General features: G+C 46.8%; 3 protein-coding genes across 18 annotated transcripts in view; all 3 read right to left on the bottom strand.

Moving 5' to 3' along the window:
• Nucleotides 1-3: 3 nt before the first annotated feature.
• Nucleotides 4-7,111, bottom strand: PSMC3 (proteasome 26S subunit, ATPase 3). Its single transcript, XM_061343655.1, has 12 exons — nucleotides 6,995-7,111; nucleotides 6,793-6,873; nucleotides 3,694-3,819; nucleotides 3,466-3,570; nucleotides 3,316-3,378; nucleotides 2,135-2,272; nucleotides 1,854-1,997; nucleotides 1,485-1,633; nucleotides 880-976; nucleotides 586-731; nucleotides 334-415; nucleotides 4-219 (listed from the first exon to the last, which is right to left on the bottom strand). Exons 1-12 carry the CDS (start codon nucleotides 7,019-7,021, stop codon nucleotides 109-111), a joined length of 1,269 nt encoding a protein of 422 aa, XP_061199639.1. The 5' UTR covers nucleotides 7,022-7,111; the 3' UTR covers nucleotides 4-108.
• A 428-nt stretch (nucleotides 7,112-7,539) lies between these two features.
• Nucleotides 7,540-20,578, bottom strand: RAPSN (receptor associated protein of the synapse). 3 transcript variants are annotated; one of them, XM_061343657.1, is made up of 9 exons: nucleotides 20,454-20,578; nucleotides 17,010-17,233; nucleotides 14,237-14,575; nucleotides 12,613-12,771; nucleotides 12,219-12,317; nucleotides 12,001-12,123; nucleotides 9,280-9,333; nucleotides 8,465-8,664; nucleotides 7,540-7,678 (listed from the first exon to the last, which is right to left on the bottom strand). In XM_061343657.1, exons 2-9 carry the CDS (start codon nucleotides 17,223-17,225, stop codon nucleotides 7,606-7,608), a joined length of 1,263 nt encoding a protein of 420 aa, XP_061199641.1. In that variant the 5' UTR covers nucleotides 17,226-17,233; nucleotides 20,454-20,578; the 3' UTR covers nucleotides 7,540-7,605. The 3 variants fall into 3 exon arrangements, with proteins under 3 accessions (XP_061199641.1, XP_061199640.1, XP_061199643.1); XM_061343656.1 differs by lacking the exon at nucleotides 20,454-20,578 and having other exon boundaries at nucleotides 17,010-17,446; XM_061343659.1 differs by lacking the exons at nucleotides 7,540-7,678; nucleotides 8,465-8,664; nucleotides 9,280-9,333; nucleotides 20,454-20,578 and adding an exon at nucleotides 10,154-11,137 and having other exon boundaries at nucleotides 17,010-17,446.
• CELF1 (CUGBP Elav-like family member 1) overlaps nucleotides 20,469-22,315 on the bottom strand; it is a 64,506-nt gene continuing 62,659 nt past the window's right edge. For 13 of the 14 annotated variants that reach the window (XM_061343650.1, XM_061343651.1, XM_061343649.1 and 10 more), the window contains one exon: nucleotides 21,991-22,315. This exon is cut by the window's right edge and continues 2,712 nt beyond it. The gene's annotated coding sequence lies outside the window, so the exon portion shown is untranslated. Of the gene's footprint in view, nucleotides 20,602-21,990 lie in introns of those variants that run through there. The other variant, XM_061343641.1, reaches the window with a different exon arrangement.

Genomic DNA, 22,315 nt, shown 5'->3' with positions numbered 1-22,315 from the left:
GGCTTTGTTTTTAGAGGGAAAAATTGCTTTATTTTTTCCAGACAGAAAGTGGTACAGTCCAGTCTAGTCCTGCCCTCTGCCAAGGCCACAACCTTGACTGGGCAGAGATCAGGCATAGTACTGCAGATTGGCTTTTTTCTTTGCTTGAACTTCCAGGATTCCTTCCATGTAGTCCTCGTGGGTGAGCTCTGTGGCTCCACGGCGGAGGGCAATCATCCCCTAGATGATTAGAGAGGGCACGTACGCACCACATCAGTTCAGAATAACTACTCCACACTAGCTCTCACCCTTCCCTCTTGTCAGTACTTGCTGCTCTAGAGGAGGGATACTTACCGCTTCAACACACACAGCCTTACACTGGGCTCCATTGAAGTCATCTGTGCAGCGAGCCAGTTCCTCGTAGTTCACATCAGGGCTGAGATGGGCAGAGATAAAAAACAGTAAGTCTGAGAATAGGTACCAAATAGAAATACAGGTATGGAGCTGCCTTAAAACGCAACAGTGAGCTCTCAACAGAAGTTCCTACCACTGAGGCACCCCCATGAGTGATAAACACAGCCCCAGAAGGTCATGCCTCTGCCCTACCTGACATTCATTTTGCGTGAATGGATCTGCATGATTCTGGCTCTGGCCTCCTCATTGGGCATTGGGAACTCAATCTTGCGATCTAATCGTCCAGAGCGAAGCAAAGCTGGGTCCAAGATATCAACCCGGTTGGTTGCAGCAATCACCTAGAGTAGAAGTAGGGTCATCAGTTTGAGACATCTGGAGGACAGGCATCTCCTCCACAAGGATCCACCAAGCCTCCTCCTAGACACTGTTTTCCATCCCCAGCTAGAGCACCCTGGGCCTCAGTAGCACTCTCTGCTAGATCCCAACCTTGACTTGTGTGTTAGGCTGGAAACCATCAAGTTGATTAAGCAGCTCCAGCATGGTCCTCTGCACCTCCCGATCACCAGCCTTCTCACTGTCAAACCTGAGGAGAAAACAAGGGTAGAACTGTAGAACTATCAGCATGAACCCTGTCCCTATGTTTTTAATCACGTAAGAAGACAGAATGAATGCAGTTCATGCTCACCGGCCAAGATCTTCCAAATTCCAACTTGAAACTACAAGAAGTTCTACCCCGACAGGGACTGCGACACAAATAACTGTCAGCAGCAGCTAAGTCTTATTATGTTCTTAGAGCTAAATGGAGCTACTGTTGTCCAGGCCCAAGTAGTAAATGAGGATGAACATCATCTCTATGTGCCTGATGCAGTTATCAGAAAACAGTTTATACAGCAGGAGTCTATCAGATAGACCCCAAGTCTCATGAAATTCCCTCGTGAGCCCAAGGACTGCGGCAACTGCTACCTATCTGTGATGGGCTTTACACTGTTTCTGAATAGGCCACGCTTTAAGCTAGGCTTCCCTCACAACACATAGGTAAAGGGGGCTGCTGGGCCGCTCCCAGGAGCTTTACAACATGGCCGACACCTCACCTTTTAGTGCCAATGGCATCCAGTTCGTCAATAAAGATGATGGAAGGAGCTTTCTCCTTGGCTAGAGCGAAAGCATCACGTACCAGCTTAGCTCCATCACCAATGAACATCTGCACAAGTTGTGGACCCGCAAGCTTCAGGAAGGTGGCCTGGGAAGTGAAAAAGAATCCTATCCCTTGTGTCTCAACAGGGTCAGTTCCGAGTACTACAGAAAACCCTTAATTAAAAGAACCAAGCAAGAAAACAGACAAGAAGATCCCAGCTTTGTAACACTGATTTGTATGTACGATCCCTCTCCCCTCGGAGATGTCCTTATTCTTTTTCAGCTACTACTCTACAGCAGCACATGCTTCCAAAGGTTTCTCTTACCTTGGTCTGGGCAGCACACGCTCGAGCTAACAGTGTCTTCCCTGTTCCGGGAGGCCCATACATCAGGACTCCTTTGGGTGGCTGTATACCCAAGTTCTCAAACTTTTCCTTATGGTTCATTGGCAGGACAATGGCCTCCACGAGCTACAGCAAATGGAAAAAAATAACAGATAAAGCCATTCTCCTTCACAGATTCAGGCTGCCCGCTCTGAGCTGAAGTTCTGAGCTGTAGTTCAAAGACTTGTTCTCAGTCATGCCAGGAACTAAATATGAAGTATTACCTCTTGGATTTGCTTATCCAGCCCCCCGATGTCACTGTACTGCTCTGTGGGTCTCTCATCCACTTCCATGGCTTTCACTCGTGAATCATATTCAGTAGGTAAAGTCTCCAAGATCAAGTACGAGTCTTTGTTCACTCCCTGTAAACACAAATCTTTTGTCTTTAACAGGCCCTTCAGATAACAACTAACAAACATGCAATCACAGATGATTCACTAGAACTCAAGCATGCCAAAATAACCAGCTGTGACACTGGTACTCATAAAATCACTCATTGCACAGTGGACAACACCACAGCTACTCAATACATGCCAAAAAAGAGGAGTCCAAGCTACTTACAATACCAAAGGTTGCGTTTAAAAAGCTTAGCAGATGATATCCAAATTTTCAGCACCTAATTGTGCTGAAATATAATGAACACAGCCCTTAAACTACTTTTCTGTACTACAGACATGACTGAACCCATATGTTCTGGGTTCAGCAGTAGCAGTCATTTTTCTTCTTAGTACCTGGTGCAGCGCTGTGGTTTTGACTTTCAGCCTGGGAACAGTGCTGATAACACCCATGTTTTTAGTGGCTGCTCAGTAATGTTTAGTGGCTGCTCAGTAATGTTTACTCTGACCAAGGACTTCGTGAGTCTCATGCTCTGCCAGGGAGGAGGGGAAGCCGGGAGGAAGCAGAGACAGGACACCTGACACAAACTAACCAAAGAGGTATTCTATACCACAGCATGTGATGCCCAGTATATAAACTGGGGGCAGTTACACAGAAGGGCTAGATCACTGCTAGGTCAGGCTGGGTATCGGTCGGCGGGTGGCGAGCAGCTGTATTCTCTCTGCTGTTATTTCCCTTATAATTATTATCATTGGTGGCAGCAGTAATGATTTATGTTATACCTTAGTTACTGGACTGTTCTTATCTCAACCCGTGGGAGTTACATTCTTTTGATTCTCCTCCCCATCCCTCCGGAAGCTGGGGGAGGAAAGGGGAAGTGAGTGAACAGCTATGTGGTTTTTCTGAATTATTGACTGCACTTAAACCACGACACCATAATACCTTTTTGTTAAGATTTTAGTATAGAAATGGTCTTAGAGAAATCTGGGCAGATTTGTCTCCTTTCTGAAGGGCAAAATATAGGCAGTTTTTCTAGTAAGCATCTAGCAGTCACAACAGCCTCACTCACCACTAAGTCTCCAGGCTTCAACTTCTCAGCATCAACCAACCCAATAACAGGCAGGAAATAAGTCTGCGGAAAAAGATCAAAGTAAGCAGAGCCAGCAGAAGGTGGTCCTTTTCTGCATTCCCCACACCTAGCTGGGCACATGGATCTTACCTGACGTGTAGATGTCTTGATCACAGCACACTTGCCCTTTCGCTGGGAATCCAGGTCAATATTTGCTCCGTCCTCCTCCTGGTCATTGGGGTCAACATCCAGCAGCTGCAAATCAGAATGACAGTTAAGAACATACCATGTCTGAAATTACTGACGAGTTCCATGCTCTCCTCCTGCCCATACTGCACACACTTGTCACACTGCTGCAGAAGAGTGCCTTGCTCTCACCTCAATAACGTTGGAGACAAGGTATGGCAGGGTTTTGTTCACTTTGATCTTCTCACTGTTCTCTTTAATCTTGTCTTTCATGGCTTGAAGCTCATGAGTCACCCTCAGTACTTCACTCTTCATGATCTGGAACCAGTCACAGATGAAAGAGGTAGGGATCAGAGTAGAAGACCAAGGCAAGATAAAATTCATGCATTATTCCGAAAGTAAAAGCTATGAAAACCTAAATCTGAGGAAATAGTGATGATAAAGGGAAACCCAGCAAATTAGCCAGCACTGGTTAGGAATCAAGGCTACGCAATCCATTCTGGTCTCTTACTAATCAATATCCTGAAATAGTTTCTTCCCAGTGTCGCGGGATAACCTTACCCTGATCAATGCAGCAGCTTACAGGGTTGCAATATGACCTAGATAAAGCAGCTGTGTTTTGGTTTTCATTTTTTAATATATACAGACATACACACACCCAGGTGACCAGATATACACATACATGTGCATATCCATATGCATCCATATACACACACCTATTTTAAAGTTATGTTTTGTTTAGAGAAGAATTGGGACCAATACTGTTTTAATATCTTCATCAATGACACAGACAGTGGGATCGAGAGCACCCTCAACAAGTTTGCAGATGACACCAAGCTGAGTGGTGTGGCTGACAGCTGAGGGACAGGATGCCATCCAGAGGGACCTGGACAAGCTCGAGAAAGGGGCCCATGGGAACGTTATGAGGTTCAACAAGGGCAAGGTCCTGCACATGGGTCAGGACAACCCCAATATCAATAGCAGCTGGGGGATGAAAGGATTGAGAGCAGCCCTCCTGAGGACTTGGAGTGAATGAAGAGCTGGACATGAGCTGGCAGTGTGTGCTTGCAGCCCAGAAAGACAACTGTACATTAAAGGTCTGACTGGATGGGGTTCTGAGCAGCCTGATCTAGTTGAATATGTCCCTGCTCACTGCAAGGGTGTTGGACTAGCTAACCTTTAAAGGTCACTTCCAACCCAGAGTATTCTATGATTGTAAGATTCTACTGCCTGTCAGAAAAGCAGCTCTGCAAATCCAACAGTCAGTACATTTATACCCAAGACTAATGCACAGAATACAGGTGTTTCTCAGTGCTGTCTGGCTGACAGCCACATACATTTTCTCCCTTTCCTTGTTACTTAAGAGTTTGAAAACACACCAGTTTTGTGATCCTCAGTGAAGCAACTGTAGCTCCAAATGATGTCAGGAGAACTGGTCACATCTGAACTGGTTTATGCAATTCAGTTTAATGGGGAAATCATAGAATCATAGAGTAGTTTGGGTTGGAAAGGACCTTAAGATCATCAAGTTCCAACCCCCCTGCCATGGGCAGGGACACCTCACACTAAACCATGTCACCCAAGGCTCTGTCCAACCTGGCCTTGAACTCTGCCAGGGATGGAGCATTCACCACTTCTCTGGGCAACCCATTCCAGTGCCTCACCACCCTTACAGTAAAGAACTTCTTCCTTATATCCAATCTAAACTTCCCCTGTTTACATTTTAACCCATTACCCCTTGTCCTATCTGCTCCTCTCTAAAAAATTACCTTCTTAAAACTCTTGATACCTAAGCTTAATACTGTGCTGTAACACGTACTTACTCACAGGACAGGACTATTACAGGAGTCAGTACTGTATCTGTTACATACAAATGCAAAACATTTAGAATAATGGAATTATTAGAATAATATTCTAAATTATTAGAATAATGTGGCATTAGTCTGAGAAATATTCAAGGAAAACTGCATGAAGGGAGGGTGCCAATAAACATTTCTCCATTACGATGCTCTTACTATAAAATAAAGACAACTTTTATTCCTTACTGTCTTCTGCAGTTTCAAAATAAGACATTCATTTAACTTTGCTGCCTTTAAAAACCAAGTATGTTAATACATCAGAATCCCTAGTGGCCTCTGAAGTACTAGGATCAAGTTGCTCTCTAGAATTCATAACACAATTTATCTCAGTACTACTAAAATCAGGCAGCAGAGACAAGCTTATACTAAAGTTAGAAGAGCTCTTGTGTGAAACAGGTCTGTCCTACATAACACCTTGATGAATGGCCTAGAGAAGAGAAGGAGTACAGGTGGGAAGGAAGAGCACCTTGCAGTGACACAGGCTGCTGACTGGCTCTGAGGAAAGGGACCTGGGGGTCTCCATGGGCAATAAACGGAACAGGAGGCAGCATCATGCTGACAGCAAGGGTGGCAAACAGCACCCTGGGCTGTACTAACAGGAGTGCAGCCAGTACATGGAGGAAAGTGATCACCCCCCTTTACTCAACATGTGTTAGATCCTATCTGGAGCAACTGCTCAGTGTTGTTACCCTGCCCCTACAGCAAAGACACTGATAAAGTGGACTGAGTGCAGTACAGGGCCACCGAGATGGCCAAAGGGACTGGAACACAGGCCCTGTGAGAAGCAGCCGAGGCTTCTTCAGCTGGAGAATGTACCAAGAAGACAGAACCAGACACTTCACAGCAGTGCACAGTGGGCAGATGAGACAACAAAGACCAAAACAAGAGAGGTTCAGCCTGTATGTAAAGCAAATCTTCACCCTTACAAGGACAGTCAGGCTGTGGCACAGAACACCCACGGCAGTGGTGCAATCTCTGTTGAGACGCTTTTAATATCCAAGCAGATGAAGCCCTGAGCAGCCTGGGTTACAGCTGGCCCTGCTCTGGGCAGGACGTTTGACCAGAGATCTTCTCAAGTCCCTTCTAACCTGAGTTACTCGATGATCCCACTTGAACCAGGCCGCGGAACAGACCCCCCCTCCCTGGCCTGTGAGAGCTGGGAGTCCTTGTGTGCCTTCAGCAAGTGCCTCCAAAGCTCTGCAGAACATCCGACCCGTCAGCTCCCTGCTTTTAGGTATTTCTGCCCTGCCTTCGAGGCTCACTATTCCTCAGCCTACCGCTCACGATCCACAAAGCCGCATGTTATTTTCTATTGCCGTGATCTCTGCCCCACTGCTGAGCTTCCCTGCGCCCTCCCCTCAACGCAGCAGCAGCGCAGGGCTCCCGAGGCCCGGCCCCGCTCCCCCCGCGGCTCCCGGCCCCTGGCCGCTACCTTGATCTCGCTGTCGAGGAGGCGCGTGCGCTGCACGATCTCCTCCGTGGACATCTTGAGCACCTCCTCGCCGACGCCGTCCTGCGGGGCACAGCGGCAGTGTCACCCTCGGCTCAGCCCGGCCCGAGCCCCGCCGCTCCCCGCCCCGCCACCGTAGCCCCAAGCCCAGCGGCAGCCCCGGCCCGCGGTCCCGGCCCCTCACCTCGGACTCATCCCACACCGACGCCATCTTTCAGCGAGCGACCGCACAACACGGCGGCTTCCGGGCGGCAGATTCCGCGCTCCTCACCCCGAGAACAGGGTGGGAAGCAGCGGAGGAGGCAACTCGGGGGCCCCGCGTCCCTTCCTTTTCCGCCTCTTCCTCAGCACCGCACGGCGGCCGCAGCCCTTCCGCTGCCGCCCGCAGAGCGGCCCGACGGCTGTGGCGAATCTGCGGGCGCGGATGGTGAGGGGGAACCACCACTCGGGTCACGTGGCCCGGGTAAATCTGCTGAGTGATGGCCCCGCCGCCATCTTGGGGCGGGGCAAAGGCGGGGCCCGGCCGAGGGCGGTGCCGGGCCCGGCTGCGGAGCAGAGGGAGGCGGCGCTGTGCCGGTACCGGCCCCGCCGTGCGCTTTATTGCGGTCAGTGCCCGTACAGAGGAGCGCGGTCGGGCCGAGCTCCAGCGCGCCGAGCCAAGGGGAGAGGTCGAGGGGACCCCGCCGCCCACCCGAGCACCGCGGCCGCTGAGGTGGGGCCGGCGCAGCCCGAAGGGCCCCGAGCACAGCGGGGCTGACGCGGTCCCAGAGGCACGGGTCGAGCCCCGCGGCAAGGTCAGACGTAGCCGGGCTTCACCGACAAGCGGCGGCAGTTGGGGCAGCCCCGGGTCCCGTTGGTCTGGAGGCACCTGCAAAGGGAGGAGGTTGGTTGGGGGGGAGGCTCTGCTCCCCAGCGCCGCTCCTGCGCCTGTTTCCTGTATTAACCACCTGGCATGGAAGATGCGCCCTCCCGGTCTGATCCCTCTTCCAGCCGTGCCGCGGAGGGCCCTCAGCACACCCGTCCTTACAAGGTCCTGCAGTGCTGGAGGCAAACCCAAAGGGCTCACTGAACACCTCTCAGCGCCCAGGAGTTTGATCCTAACCCTGGTGTCATTGGGGGGCTTTAAATTCTTAAATTGTGTGTCTTTACGTTGGTAATTTCAGCACCAAATGTTGGGTTATGCTCATGTTCCCCCTAAAATAGTGGTAGAGGTAAACTTTCATGGCAGTAGCACAGTAATAGGCTGGACACCTTCACCTCAGTGTGCCTGTACATGAGAGAGAAAAGGGGAAGAAATCCAAACTACCCTGGGTGTGGAGTAATTCACTAAGAGTCTGAATGGGGCTGGGCACCTGCAAGGTGAGGACACTGGTGAGCTACCATTTAGGGGACAGGAGTGAGATGGCCAGTATGGATAAATCCATCCCCCATGGCAGGGGGTTGGAACAAGAGTATCTTTAAGGTCCCTTCCAACCCAAACCTATGATTCTATGAAACCTCACCCTTCAAAGCCATGAGATTCACAGCACTGCAATGGGATCCTGTAGGGCAAAGCAGGACAAAGACCCAGGGAACAGCATGCATAGGGCTGTCCTACTCTGGTCACGAACAGCTCTTTCCTATGACTAACGTCATAGTACGTCCAGCTCATTACTTTAAGTGGAAGAAGTGGGAGCAAGGCAGCGCCTGGAGCTGGTTGTTCTTCTCCCCAATGGACTCTCCACACATGCCACAGTACAGCTCCATCTCCTCCACGCATTCATGGAACTTCACTACGTGGTCACGCAATTCTTGCTGCTGCCCCTTTGTGCGATAGATCCTTTCACACAGGCAGTGGAGCTTCAGCAGGCCAAGCTGCACACAAAGGGTGGAAACAAGAGAAGGGAACAAGATAAAGACAGACCGGGAACAGGAGTGGGAACCACTTCAGCCCCATCAGCCAGCTAGAGACACCAGTACAGAAACCCATCTGAGGGATAGGATCACGTATAAGGACATTTGGTCTCTCAGCATTTCCTGCCATTAACCCTGCTTCTCTGTATCACCAAAGGGGACACCAGGTTTGAGGACATCTGCAACTCTTTTGCTGATGGTTTTCCTCAGCGCTCCATGACATCCACTGCACTTTGCCTCCAGCCAACACACAGTTCAGCTGCTGCTCAGGACAATAATGTTTTTCAAGAAGAGACCCCCAATACTGTAGCTCTCTGCTTGTTTAATATCCCATTTTTACTGCTTCCCTTTCCCCTTCGCTCATCCCACTTTGACTCCTCCCTCACTTTTCAGACCTGCACACTGATGATCATCCCTGCAGCTGCCCATAGTTAAACACTTCACAACAAATCAAGTCCCCAGCATTGACTTGTTAGGGCAGACACATTAATCAGCAAGAACAAGTCTGGGTATTTCAACACTTGGCTTTGTGTTGAAGCCTACAGAAAGTGCTGAAGAGAAGCTGTAGGATCCTACCTTGTTCCCTAGTCCCTCTGCCAGCTCCTGTGCTTTTTCAATGCTTTCCAGAGCCTGTAAATGGAGAGCATGCATCATCAGTTCTCAATCTGATATATTAAGACCAGACTTGTGTGAATGTCCTATGGGAATTATTAAAAGAGAGAGGTAAACAGGTAGAGAGCAGAATTTGGACATAAACAAGCACCACTAAACTCTGGAGATGCAAGACAACTGTCTGGCAGACTTCCCCTCTCTCGTAAGAGTTCATCCATAAGAAAAGCCTGGTTTGTGAATGACCACAAATAATCCAAGAGCTGCGTTTCTGCTCCAGCCATAGGGTGCAAAGTGAAGGTATGATGTCGGCAGAGGCTGGCATTTCCAAGCAGGAGGAATACAGACTTAAACTCAGTCACACATGCCCATAGGGCCTGGGATGAAGCACAAGCAAATCAAGCCTCTTCCCCCCCTCCAACCCTACAGGTTCAATAGTTATTGGGCAAATCCAGTTTCCCTTGTACAAGAGGGGAGGAAGTGGATCAGCACCACCAACACACCAAGCTCTTCCATTTCCTCCCTGTTGTTACATATCCACTTTGTCCTACCTGCACATGGTGTGATACAGGAGTGTACTGCTATCCACCTTTTGCCATCTGAAGGAAAGTATTTAGCATAGCAGCCGTTATCCAGAATGAGTCCCTACTTTCCCTTAGATGCTATAGTGTTCCTCACTGCTCTGAGCATCAGTCTCTTTTTCCAGAACCGTTGGGATCTGCTTCAGATTTGTCCAAGGAAAAGAAGAGTTCTCCCTTGTGATGCAGGAGTTTATAAAGCTTCTACCCTATGTTTTGGCATTAACTATTCTAGGAGAAGGGGACCAGATGAGGACTGAATACAGAGGAGATGGCATTAGACCTGTGGTGGCAGCAACAGCCTAGGATAAGGAATGTGAAGAAGAGGGAAGCGGGAACTGAAGGCTACCAGTTAGAACATAACTGCAAGCTGTGCCTAGGAAGAGTGTCTGTGTACTAGAAAACCCTGAAATTAATGACTGGGACTAAGAAGCAAAGTGAAGCATGTGGGGTGGGGGGAGAGATGCTGAGAAGCTCAGGGAACAGTTATCTTGGAGAGGAATGTGAGACTGCACAAGAGTTTGAGGGAGCAGCCTGAGAGGATCTGCAATAGTACTGACCATAGAATCATAGAATAGTCAGGGTTGGAAAGGACCTTAAGATCATCCAGTTCCAACCCCCCTGCCATGGGCAGGAACCACATGCAAATTAAAGGAAATGGAGCAACTGGCTGAAGAGATTGGGAAGATGGAGGAAGCTAGGACAAGAATAGGGAATCTGTAAGCGGAGAGTTAGCAAACTGCTTTATTAGGTAACTGATAGTAGAATGAGGAGCATGAGAAATGGAAACCAGGACTGGCAAATTGAGGAACGGGCTTGGGTGAGTATTCAGAGCTATGACATCTGAAGAGGTCACATTTGGAAAATGGGAATAAGGTCCCTGACCCATGAGGGCACTAATGCCTGGAGCAGAATACAAGATTCACCTATTCATTTTCTTGGTTTTGGTGAGGTGAAGACTTGTGCAAAGCCTTCACCAGGCTCTCACAAGTGATAACTGCTTGTGGTACAGAGGGTGGCAATGGCTGGGTGTGCGATCAGCAGATGTAGGGGTTTGATGAGTGCTCTGAATGTTCTCTGCATGGAGGCCTACCTGCTGTGTCCTGTCCCATCTTTTGAACATGAGATGAGGCTGGGAAGGGATTATTACACTGAGCAGAGTTTTTAAATCCACAGTTTCTTCTTCCATTGCAAACAGTGTTTACTTGCTGAGACTGCAAGGTGTACCTCACGCAACTGATTCCCTGCTGTAGGCAAAACAGATGCCAACAGCACTTTGAGCTTGTCCTTTCTAACAGACACATACTTCATTTCCTAGTATCTGGGATTCTGTTTAAGCCAAAATTCTGTGTCTCATATGAGTGATAAGTGTGAATCTTCACCATATCTACACCCAAAGCAGCACCCTGATGTGGCACTGCACAGGCATTCCAGGTTCTTCAGCACTAGTTCAAGACTAGCCTTTTGAGCATCTCATTCTGCAGCCCAGCAGTGTTCCTGCAATGCAATCTGCTGTATCTAGTGCAATCTGGATTTTAACTTACATATGCTGCCTAAGCATTTTCAAAGTAAGTAAAGTCACCCACTTGCATTATATTGACCAGTTGTTTATTCCCAGATGATTTTTCTGCCCTTGTATGTTTCACATCAGTTTCTATGTCTTCAAAGTTTCTCTAGGAATTTGATGCCACGTTTGTCTGCAAAGCACATGGTGGAGCTGTAGAGCTGTTTAAATATCATCACTATTACAACAATGAGCTTAACTCATAGCTGTTAAGTAGGCAGTGGAATCTATTTCAGAGCATAAGCTGATTGGCTACAGTGTAGGAGTAGGCTTCCTTCCCTTAGTGCTGGTTTCTCAGTGTAGTGCTTAAAGTCATGAGGATTGACTGATGAGACACTGATGTGTTAGCAGTCTGACTCAGAATGGATATTCATACTGTTAGTAACAAATTCCTGGCTGAGAGAGACCATTTGGAGACGTGTTTCAATCAATAGACCCTGTTGATAGAACCAAGAGGTACAGGTCTCTACTGCATGTCAATAGGCACAGAGTGCAGAAAAAGCCATTATGCTCCAATCTTGTTTAATAAACAAGTTTGTAACTGACCTTGTCCAGCTCCTTCTGGATCATCCAGCACTTAGTCACTCCAAGCAGCACCTGGATCAGGCCCAGGCGGTTCCCAATCTCTGTCATGATGCTCAAGGAGGAATCATACCGAGGAAAGGCTGTCTGTATAAGCAGGGAGGAAAACATATTTTGCTATAGCCTGTTTTGCACATCCTCTTGCTATCCTCTCTGTCCTTCCTGGCAGGAAGGAGCTGTACCTGTATGTCTTTGCGACTGCGATGGATATCTGCAAAGCACAGCAGACACAGCGCTTGCAGAGGCCGGTCACCATGCTGCAGGGCAATCTTCATGGACTCCTGAAAGAAATTGTCTTTGGTCAGTAAAAAAGCTTATTCCTGGCTCAGAACAGCAGGGCTGGGGCTGTGCACTGCAGCCACAGAGTCTTGTTTGCATGTTCCCAACCAAGGGGAATTCATAGACCCAAACTTCTGAGCCCCCGCGTGCTACTGAAACCACAGCTCTAAGGCTGGGAAGCAGCAGGAACATGTAGAGACAAGTGCAAATGCCATGTACATCTCTTCCTCCCAGTCCTGTAGGCAAGATCCCCTTGCAAAAACCTGTGACAGCTCTGCATCTGCCTGCACCCTGTACCTCACAGCAGTCCATAGCATCTGCCAAGCGCCCCAGTTTCCGGTAGGCCACTGCCATGTGATACTGGCTCATTGCACGGTACTTCAAGCTCCAGCCCTTGCCGTAATCATTCACCAGCTCAGCTGCTTTACATGGGAAGAACAAGGCTTTCTCATAGTCCTGTAAGACAGACAGACACTAGTTAGAGCAAAAATAAATATTAAAAAAGCAATATTTTATTTACTAATATTTCTGTACACCTCTCAACTCCTGCTGCTCTGCTTCCACATGCTGCATTTCCCTAGATGTTTTCAGTGGATATCAAACTGGAAGGTGGAATTGCCATATACGGAGTTGTTATTACCCTCTGAGTTCAGGACACTGGGCAATGAAAGAGCAAATGAATGTTCTAAGGTCTGTCATGAGCCTTACTCTGCAGGAACCATTTACCCTCCTGTATAACCAAAGGCTGAAAACCTTCTCTTTTCTGACACCATCTCTGCTTTCAACATCTCCATGGAGCCCTTATGTTCTCCACACGGAAAGTCAGAATCTGGTTATCCATCATGTTGCAGGAAACAGGAACAAAGAATCATGGCCTAACCAAATCCAAAAGAAGTAATAATGTAACATATTTTCATTTTTAGGCATCTTTCTGGATTAAAAGCATTTTTAAAAGAAAACTTTACAATAATTATGTAAAACTATTATCCTTCTAAACCCATTCTCAAGTAAGTTACATGAGACTGCAGAGCTGAAGAAATCCTCACGTCTTTTAATTCTCCAAGATGCACATAGGAAACCTCAACTTTAAAAGGTTCCTTTCTCCCTTCTTATTTCATACCTTCAAAGTATCCAGCACAATGTTATTGCCTTTACTTTTGGTATTATGAGAGAGGTTTACAGATAGTTCTCAATGCTTCAGTTGGCAAGTTTTCCACTAGTGACAAAAATCAAGACTTTGTGAGGAAAACTTATTTGTTCCTGTTTGCAGTAGAAGTTAGAATTGGCAAATCACCCCCATCCTCAGCTCCTGCCTGGTTTTGCTCACAGCAAGGACAAGGGGTAATGGGTTAAAACTTAAACAGGGGAAGTTTAGATTTGATATAAGGAAGAAGTTCTTTCCTGTTAGGGTGGTGAGGCACTGGAATAGGTTGCCGAGGGAGGTTGTGAATGCTCCATCCCTGGCAGTGTTCGAGGCCAGGTTGGATGAGACCTTGGGTGATAATGGTTTAGAGCGAGGTGTCCCTGCCCATGGCAGAGGGGTTGGAACTTGATGATCTTAAGGTCCTTTCCAACCCTAACTGTTCTATGATTCTATGATTCAATAGCTATTTGCCTGTAGTAGTGGTGGAAGTAGAGAATCTCGGAGTTCTGGCTGCCAGCCCTGTGTACAGACAGTACCTCTACTGATGTGATCTTCTTTGTAGCTAAGTTTGATCTTTTCAACACAGCTGCTTCTGCTGTGCTGTATAAACACTGCACTAATCCTGCCATCCTTACTCTGAAGGATAGTGATTTTACAAAGAAGATATATTAGCTTACAATGCTCTCTCTTTACTTCCTACAGCAAAGCAATAACCTAAAATCCAGTTCTCTCCTGAATCCGTGGCACAATCTCCCTCCTGTCCCTTAGTGACCTCACCTTTAGCTGCGCATAGAAGTTCCCAAGGCTGCAGCAGACTCGACATTCCAGCATCTTGTCATCATTGTTGTGTGCGTAGCGTAAAGCCTTCTCAAAGCACTCCAGAGCCTTCTGGAAGGTGCTGAGGCCCAAGAAGGCATTGCCCATGCTGAGGCTCACCTGGCCATTCAGCTGCAGGCTCACCGTGGTACCCTGCATGTTCAGGCACGTCTTACAGTAAGAGATTGTTTTCTGGAATTCACAGAGTTTCTCATTGCTGCGAGCCAGGTTCAGGTAGCTCTCTGTAAGGAAATCTGGGTCTTCCAGCTCCCGTGCTGTGTCAATCTGTACCACTGCAAACTTGAAGTAGAAAAGACAGTGTAGACAGTGTTCATAAAAACATATAGTCGATTTAAATGCAGCTCAAACACCCACAGAATAGCACCCTGTACTGGAGAAATGGCTCATCTCTGAGCAGGGCAAAGTCCAGCAGCACAGACTGAGAAGCATCGTCTACACTGAGCAGTTATCTGGTGGTTTAAAAGGTCTGCGAGCAGCCTGAAGAAGCCTCTCTCTCTACACATTAACTCGGCTGGTGGTTAGTCAAAGAAAGCTGTTAGATAGCCCTAAAGAGAAGCAGGACACATCTGACACACTGCTGCTCAGTTTTCTTTCACTCACTTTAATTTATTCCACTTTCTCTGAATTCTTAAGATGTTAAGGTACCCTTTAATAAGAGTAAACAAGCTCCTACTTTCATCAGTTTTTCCACAAACAAATTTGAGTTTTCACAGTTTTTGTTCTATTACCTTCAGCATTCGTTGCATACAGTTCTCTTAAGTGACTTGAAGTCTCTTTCTTTTAGACTGCACACTCTTCTGAGCAGCGACTCTTTAGTGTTCTGTGGTGAACCAAGCACACTGCTGGCTTGAATTAATACCAGTGGCAAAGGTAAATATATAGCAATTTTCTCTGTATGTGTTTTCATTACAGATTATCAGGTTTATGGATAACAATTCCCAAGGGCACCAATTACTTCCTTTTCTTCTATAGCGCCAACACATAATAATTGAAGCTATTAGAGCATTTTATATTCTTCACAAAATGAACAAAAAAAACCCCCAACCACAATTGCATGTATTTGGGGATGTATGTTCTCAGTTTCCTTCACACTGTAGGAAAGCTGCTGTATGGACCCAGTACTGTGCATTAGCTCATGGCTCCCCGCCTTCCCTTACCTTTGTGCAAGTTGTTCATTATTTCCTGATTGCCACAGCCTCTTTCCTTGGTGTGGAGTAATATTTCTCTCCATCATAACCCTTCTGAAATCACAGTTCATTTCATGCCTTTAATTCTGCCTCCTTTTCTCCTGTTCTTTCTTTTGCTAAAGTTTTCCTTCCTCTATTTTTGATCACTCATGGTATAAAATCTTCAGTTTGACTGAAGCCATTTTTTCTTCCTAATACTGGAAAGAACTAAAATTCACCTGTTCTGATCCCAGTTTCCATTCTCTGATAACAAATTAGGGTTCAGCCATATTCTGTGATTCTATACTGACCCCACTCCTCTGCTTGTTTCTTGCTTTCCTGAGAAGTCTTCAACTATTTCCTTCAGGTAGCCACAGCTTTTACTTCTCCCTAATCAGTCTCTGGTTTCTGCCACCACCTAATTCCACATCATTATCAGAATTGTTTCTGTTCAGATGTTTTCCAAGTGTATTAATTACCCTCTTTTCTTCTTCACCCTAAGTATTTGGTTTTAAGACAGGGCATGGGTTTACTAGTAAGATGTGCTCTCCCCCACTCTGAATAGAGCTCCCAAAATCCTTTAACTGAGATGTGGGCTCCTGTTCACATTTTGTGCTAAATGCTGAATAATTACTAACCTAGTAAGAGGCAAACCAAAACTGCAGGACAAGAATATCAAGACCCTTTAGCAAGCCCCTATTTCAGGCTGTGATGGTTTCTTAAGACTATTACAACATCCTGTTGCCTCGTTTCCTAGATTCCTGAGTCACCCTCCCAAACACTGCCTGCTGCTCTCTATGTGCATCCTGTTACTTCTCGCATCCACACATTAGCTTTTTGGCTCATTTAATCAAATGTATTTATCCTCATACTCTTGAAATGTGACTTGAGCTTTTTTTTACCACTCTTCCATCAAGCCCTGTATACCTTTCTTCTGTGCTGTCCTGACAACTGGGAGTCCCTCTCTGACCTCAACATTCTCTCCTGGAATGTCACAATCCCCCTGCCAAAAAAGCATCCTCCTTCCCCATTTAGTCAGCCCCCTTGCAAACAAAGAATTGTAATAAAACCAATGTAATGTCTATATTAGATGTCAAACATCATCTGAACAAGATAACAGATACGTCTTTACAATGTAGACAGCTGCTTATTCTACAGAATCCACATGGAGATCCTTTTACAGACATACGCAGTGTAAACAGCTTCAAGTGCAACAAAGGCCCTGTTTTCATCTCTTTTCCTGAAGCTTGGTTGTATGGTGTGCCTGCATGTGGAGAATAGATTAAGAAAGGTCCCCGTGATTAACTGGAGAAGCACAATAACCTGGGAATCCTGAGGGACCAGACCCTATGAAAAGTAGTATACTGTGTGTGTTGTGGGCTGCAGTTAGTATTAAACACAGTGATTACAGCAGCCCACAATCTACACTCAATAGCTGGTATGTTCTACTATATACAGAATAACCCCCCTGATTTCACATTCTGATCTCCAGCCACTCTCCGCAGTGGGTACCACACCATGGCATGCATTCATCTCCAGTTCCTTACCTTCAGCATATCTTTGTATCTGCCCATCTCTGCGTGAGCAGTGATGAGGCAACCCAAAACCCGAAACCTGCCAGCAGGATCCGCAGACTTCTCCAACACCCTCATCCAGACTCGCAGGGCTTTTTCGGTCTGATTAGACTGGTAAAGATGGAGTCCTTTCTCTATCTGTTGCTTTGTCTGGTCCTGACCCATCTCCCATGCATTAAAAAGCCTCATACACTAACCTATAAGGACAACAAAAAGCAAGTGCATAGAAGAGAACACAACATAAAATGCCCTGATAGAGGTGGGCAGGTTGTGTGCTCAGAAGGTTTGGAGCCATAAAAGCCCACCCATGGCAGGGGGCTGGAGTTGTGGTAGGCAATGGCAAGAAGTGGTTGCTCGGCACTGTAGAATCCCAAATCCAGTGGGCAAATGGCTTGCTCGCTAGGGCTCCATCAGTGCATCCGCCTGTCCATTCCCATAAACAAAGAGGAAAAGCACAACAGGCAGGGAAAGAGAAAAATCCCAAGCAACAGGAATGAAACTCAACCCGAGCAGCCCGTGCTGGTCTGCTCCCCATTGGCTGCAGCTGTGCCTGCCAGTCTGGCTCACGTGGCTCCCAGGAATGCTACTCAGGCTTCCCTGCTCCCAAGGTCACGGTGAGCCAACTGCCCACGCCTGCCCGCCCGCACACGGCTTATAAACAGCCCATGGGGAGACAACCAGCACAGTCACAGGGAGGTCTTGATTGTCCTCTCCCTCTCCCTCCAACCATCCTGTTTGCCAAGCACTGGTGGTGCTGGGCTAAGCTGGGAGGTGGCAGCCTCAGCTGGGAGAGTAGCTTTAGGAACAATACGTGCCTTTAAGAAGGTATGAACTGGGCTCCAGCATATACACGTGCAGTGTTACGCTTGCAGCAATGTGCCAGGTACTTTACCAGGCACAAAATCCAGCTTTGCTTTTGAGGACCACAGCTGGCCTTTTCCATGGACAAAGGTCTGCTCTGGTACAGATTTACTGGATATGGCACTGAATTCTGAATTTCAGGGACAAGGAACTAACCATCCTGAAAAGCTTTGTTCATGACTGACTGTTGCTCGTTACCTTTTGATACCTGTGACAGTTCTCCAAGAGTTTTTAGTGGAAGATGCCAAAGGCACTGCTGAAATTCTGCATCCAGAACTTGCTGATCTTTTATGATGAATGACAATAATCATAGAATGGTTTGGGTTGGAAGCGACCTTAAAGCTCATCCAGTTCCAACCCCCTGCCATTGGCAGGGACACCTTCCACTAGAGCAGCTTTCTCCAAGCCCCATCCAACCTGGCCTTGAACACTGCCAGGGATGGGGCAGCCACAGCTTCTCTGGGCACCCTGTGCCAGCGCCTCAGCACCCTCATGATGAGGAATTCTTTCTTGACATTTAACCTCCCCTCTGTCAGGTTAAAGCCATCCCCTTTTGTCCTGTCCCTAAAGCCCCCTGTCCAAAGCCCCTCTCCAGATTTCTTGTAGACCATTTAGGCACTGGAAACCTCCGTAAGGTCTCCCTAAAGCCTTCTCCAGGCTGAACAAGCCCAGCTCTCAGCCTGTCTCCATAGGAGAGGTGCTCCAGCCCTCAGAGAAACTTCGTGGCCGCCTTCTGGACTCATGAGTCTAATGACCAAAATTACTCTAATGACCCAAAGCAACAGATTTCTGCACCTTCTGATTGTGTATGAGAATTGTTTGCCCAATTAGAAGATAGTTTTAACTCTCCTACACACCTTTGAAAGTAGACTGGTTCCTCTAGGAGTCCAGTTTCATGCAGCCATTGATGTGCTGTATTTGTTATGGGCCTGGTCTTGGTTATCTATAGATTTACTCTGTCTTTCCTAAGAAGAGATATCATACTTGAAGGGCAGGGGGAGGATGCCTCAGGGAAGTCTTGTGTTTTTCAGATACAGAAGTCCCAGACATGTGTTTTGGGATCATTTTACAGGCCAAAGACAAGAAATGGCAAATCAGGGTTTTAATGACAGACCCACATGCAGGGGTGTCTCCAGCTGCCTCCCTGCTTCTATGTGAATTCAGTGGCAGTTCTTCCACAAGCAAAGGTAAATACCATCCCACAGGCCACCACATCATGGCTGCCTAAGGAAACAGAAACCCAAGGGAGCCTTCTGAGGTAATGTCCCTAAGGACAGGACACACAAGAGTAAGAAACCAGTCCACCCAAAGGCTTTACATCATTGTAATGATCATAAGGATCTTAAAGAGATTCCATCCATACCTGTATCCGAAACATCCTTAGAAAAAGTTTTAGAAGCAAAGCACTTTAAATGGTAGAAAAGTCTTGCTTCAGTCAAGACTGATTCTCTTTTGGGAGTTTATATACTCTATGACATTTGCATGACTAAGTTTAGCATTGTTTCTTCAGAGCAGGGATGTGCCAGATGATGTTCCAGTACAGACTCCATGTACTCTCAGACTCTGGAAGTAGGAACTGTGGGAAAACCCCCCAAGAGTGCTGAGGCACAGCTGGTCACTGTGCAAAATCACTTCAGCAGCACTGTTTATCAAGATACTTTATAGGTTTTAGGGCTTCCATAAAGGTCCAGTTCAGAATTTTAAGTCTCTGCTCCCTGCAGTCATTCTTATGTGTCTCTCTGGAGGGGGGTGGTGGGATGGACACAAGATGCAGAAAACTGAGCTGCATGGAATGCACTGAAAATGGTGAGGGCATCACATTTCAGGACTGGAGAAGAGGCCAGGCACTGCAAACATTGGAGTCTGCTACATGAAAGAATCAAGCCAGGACTCAAGGAAGGGAAAACCAGAAATGACATCGTATCTGCTGGACAGACTACTTTCTAAACTGACCTTCCACAAGTAACCTGCCTATACCTCAAACTCATCCTGATGCTTTTGGGACACTTCACCAAAGCACTTCTCCCTTTAGTATTCACTGTCATGTTGCACAGAGAAAAGGCAAAGTGAGAAAAGGATGCCTTGCAGTCTGGCAAACCCCATGTAACAGCAGGAGAATGATCCATCTATCCTGCATTTTGTTGATCACACCGTTCTTGTTTTTGAGCTCTCCTATGAAACCATGCTTAAGTGCCTTAAGAATCAACTCACAACTCGCTTAGTGAGATAAAAACATACCCTAGTAAAGTAAGATTGAGCTCCATCAAGCTCATACTGGTCATTTTCAAAAAACAGAAATATATTCTTGACATGGAACATCCCACCCCAAGGCCAGTGCAGCTGCCTAAACAAGGAGGGGTAAATGCGTAGAATCACCAAGACACTGACTACCTGTGCTGCTTCGAGAGAGTAATGGCAGAGTGATCATCAGTCTGTGGCTCTAGTTTGTGCAAGACTGAGGTACAGCTTCTACAGTAAATGGCCCACAGTTTCTTCTCAGGAACTGCAAATAAGCAAGCCTGGAAGGTGCACGGAAACTCTGTTAGGGAATCTCACCTGTCATGCAGTGGAGCTATACACGCAGTGTAGCTAATCACACAGTCACTTCTTCAGAGTGACCACACTGAGCTGCTTGTCCTCCTCCCCGCTGGTCTTCATAATGCATCCTGGTGACTCCTGGCCATATGAAGACAGCAGAACATGGCTGGTAAAGTCAGGAAGATTGGAGACTGGAGTCAAAACAAGTAGTGAAAGGTGGAGGTGGGTGCGAGAGGAAAAACTACTTCTAAAATATTCAACATCAGGACTTAATCGACGGGTTTGTGTCTTTCCTACTGATGTTGACAAATGTAACAACTCATGTGAAATGTGGATTCTTATCGAACACACTGGCTCTTGATACATCTACCCACAGGGCTCTAGTGTCAGCTCTGTAAGATACAACTGACAGAGCTTTGTGTAAGGGAAGTCTTGCCAAGTTCTTGCATAAGCAAGAATCTTCCATCCTGCCTCAACAACCCCTTTTTCTGACTCAATTGTTTGTCTCCATCCTTCACCTCAGACGTATCTGAACTGAAATCTCCCCAGCCTCCCTTCTCAACAGCTGCAAATTAACTGCAGGGATCCCAGCACACTCTGTAACAGATGGCTTAGTGCCTCGCATCGCAATTGGTGTGCTGCAGGGACAGGAATGCAGCGCTGAATCCCAATGCTTGCAAGTGCTCTCAGATTTACAATCATGTAGGAAGTAATGGGGTGGAACCGAGTATGCCAGATAACAGAGGAAAAGGACACAGAGGAGAAACGTAGCTGCCCTGAAAGCGCTTGCAGTCTCTGAGATGCAAGACAGGAGAAGGAAGGAGGAACATCACTGAATTTGAGGAGCTTTCAGAAATGTGGCAAAGTCACGGCCATTGTGGTACTTTCCTTCTGAGAGAGGCAATATTCATGTCAAACTCATGGCAAGTTTCTAAACAGATTATACTTCGCCTACACCAAATACTTGTTTAGTATTCATTTCACATGATTAACATATCATAGTTCTAAAAGCAAAGTCGGTAAACTTCTCCTTATCACAAAACCTGAACTAGGAAATAATCCCAACCCACTGGTTTCCCTGTGTAGTATTTCCAGGGCTGGGAGCACTGAGGCAGAACCAGGACAGGTTCAGGAACCTTGGAATTGTTCCGGAGGGGTAAGGAGGCAGTGGCGGGTATGGGGCTCATAGGAGCAGTATGAGCTGGTGCCTGTCTAATCCCACACACCACCACGCACATGTGCTGTCTCTATATAGCTAAAGTCTGGTGTCACACTGAAGTTATTTAGCCCCTGAAACACCATGAAGTACAGTGCCTGGCCAGGCAAGCGGCTACACAGTGCCAAATCTTACAAAATGGAGGCTATACAACCCCAAAACCTTCCCCATTTCTATTCAAAGCAGCTCATCTACATCCAGGGCTACACTGTACAACCAGAACACGTGGTGCTGGACCATGAAGCTCACAGCTAAGTAAATGGAAGATTCCCTCATCTCTCTCATCTTCCCACCCAGAAAGAACCTCAAGTTTGAGACACAAATACAACACACAAGGACTCTTCTCAAACAGTTTAATAGCAAATAAACAAAGGAAGGTACCACACTTGGCATATACAAAATGACTTGTTGTCGGTGTGTCTGTGCAATTAAAACAGCTTTAAGTTGCCCTTTGGGACAAAAAAAAAAAAAAGGAAAAAAAAAAAGAAAACACACACACACACAAAAGGAAGAAAATTCCTTTAACACATACTCGCTCGTTCCAAACTTGTAACAAATCTTTTCATCTTGAAATCCACTACACAAACTCTGCCATCGGATCAGAAAAGCAACGCGTGCTCCTCTGTGTTTTAAACCATTAAAGTAAAATCTGTAATTCTCTACA

This window comes from Neopsephotus bourkii, unplaced genomic scaffold (assembly GCF_033783945.1).
Source record: "Neopsephotus bourkii isolate Nb327-2 ecotype Australia unplaced genomic scaffold, CSIRO-AGI_Nbou_v1 NB_1825, whole genome shotgun sequence".
Taxonomy (NCBI): domain Eukaryota; kingdom Metazoa; phylum Chordata; class Aves; order Psittaciformes; family Psittacidae; genus Neopsephotus; species Neopsephotus bourkii.
The sequence above is the reverse complement of the archived record's forward strand: the minus strand, read 5'-3'. Positions and strand labels throughout refer to the sequence as shown.

Coding starts and splice junctions, on each gene's coding strand:
- PSMC3 (XM_061343655.1), bottom strand. CDS start 7,021: ATGGCGTCGGTGTGGGATGAGTCCGAG. Junction 3,571..3,693: donor TTGTCTCCAACGTTATTGAG/GTGAGAGCAAGG, acceptor TCTGATTTGCAG/CTGCTGGATGTTGACCCCAA. Junction 2,273..3,315: donor TGAAGCCTGGAGACTTAGTG/GTGAGTGAGGCT, acceptor TTGTGTTTACAG/GGAGTGAACAAAGACTCGTA.
- RAPSN (XM_061343657.1), bottom strand. CDS start 17,225: ATGAGGCTTTTTAATGCATGGGAGATGGGTCAGGACCAGACAAAGCAA. Junction 12,124..12,218: donor GCAGTCGCAAAGACATACAG/GTACAGCTCCTT, acceptor CTGCTTATACAG/ACAGCCTTTCCTCGGTATGA. Junction 7,679..8,464: donor TCCCACTTCTTCCACTTAAA/GTAATGAGCTGG, acceptor CTCCCTTTGCAG/GTGCCTCCAGACCAACGGGA.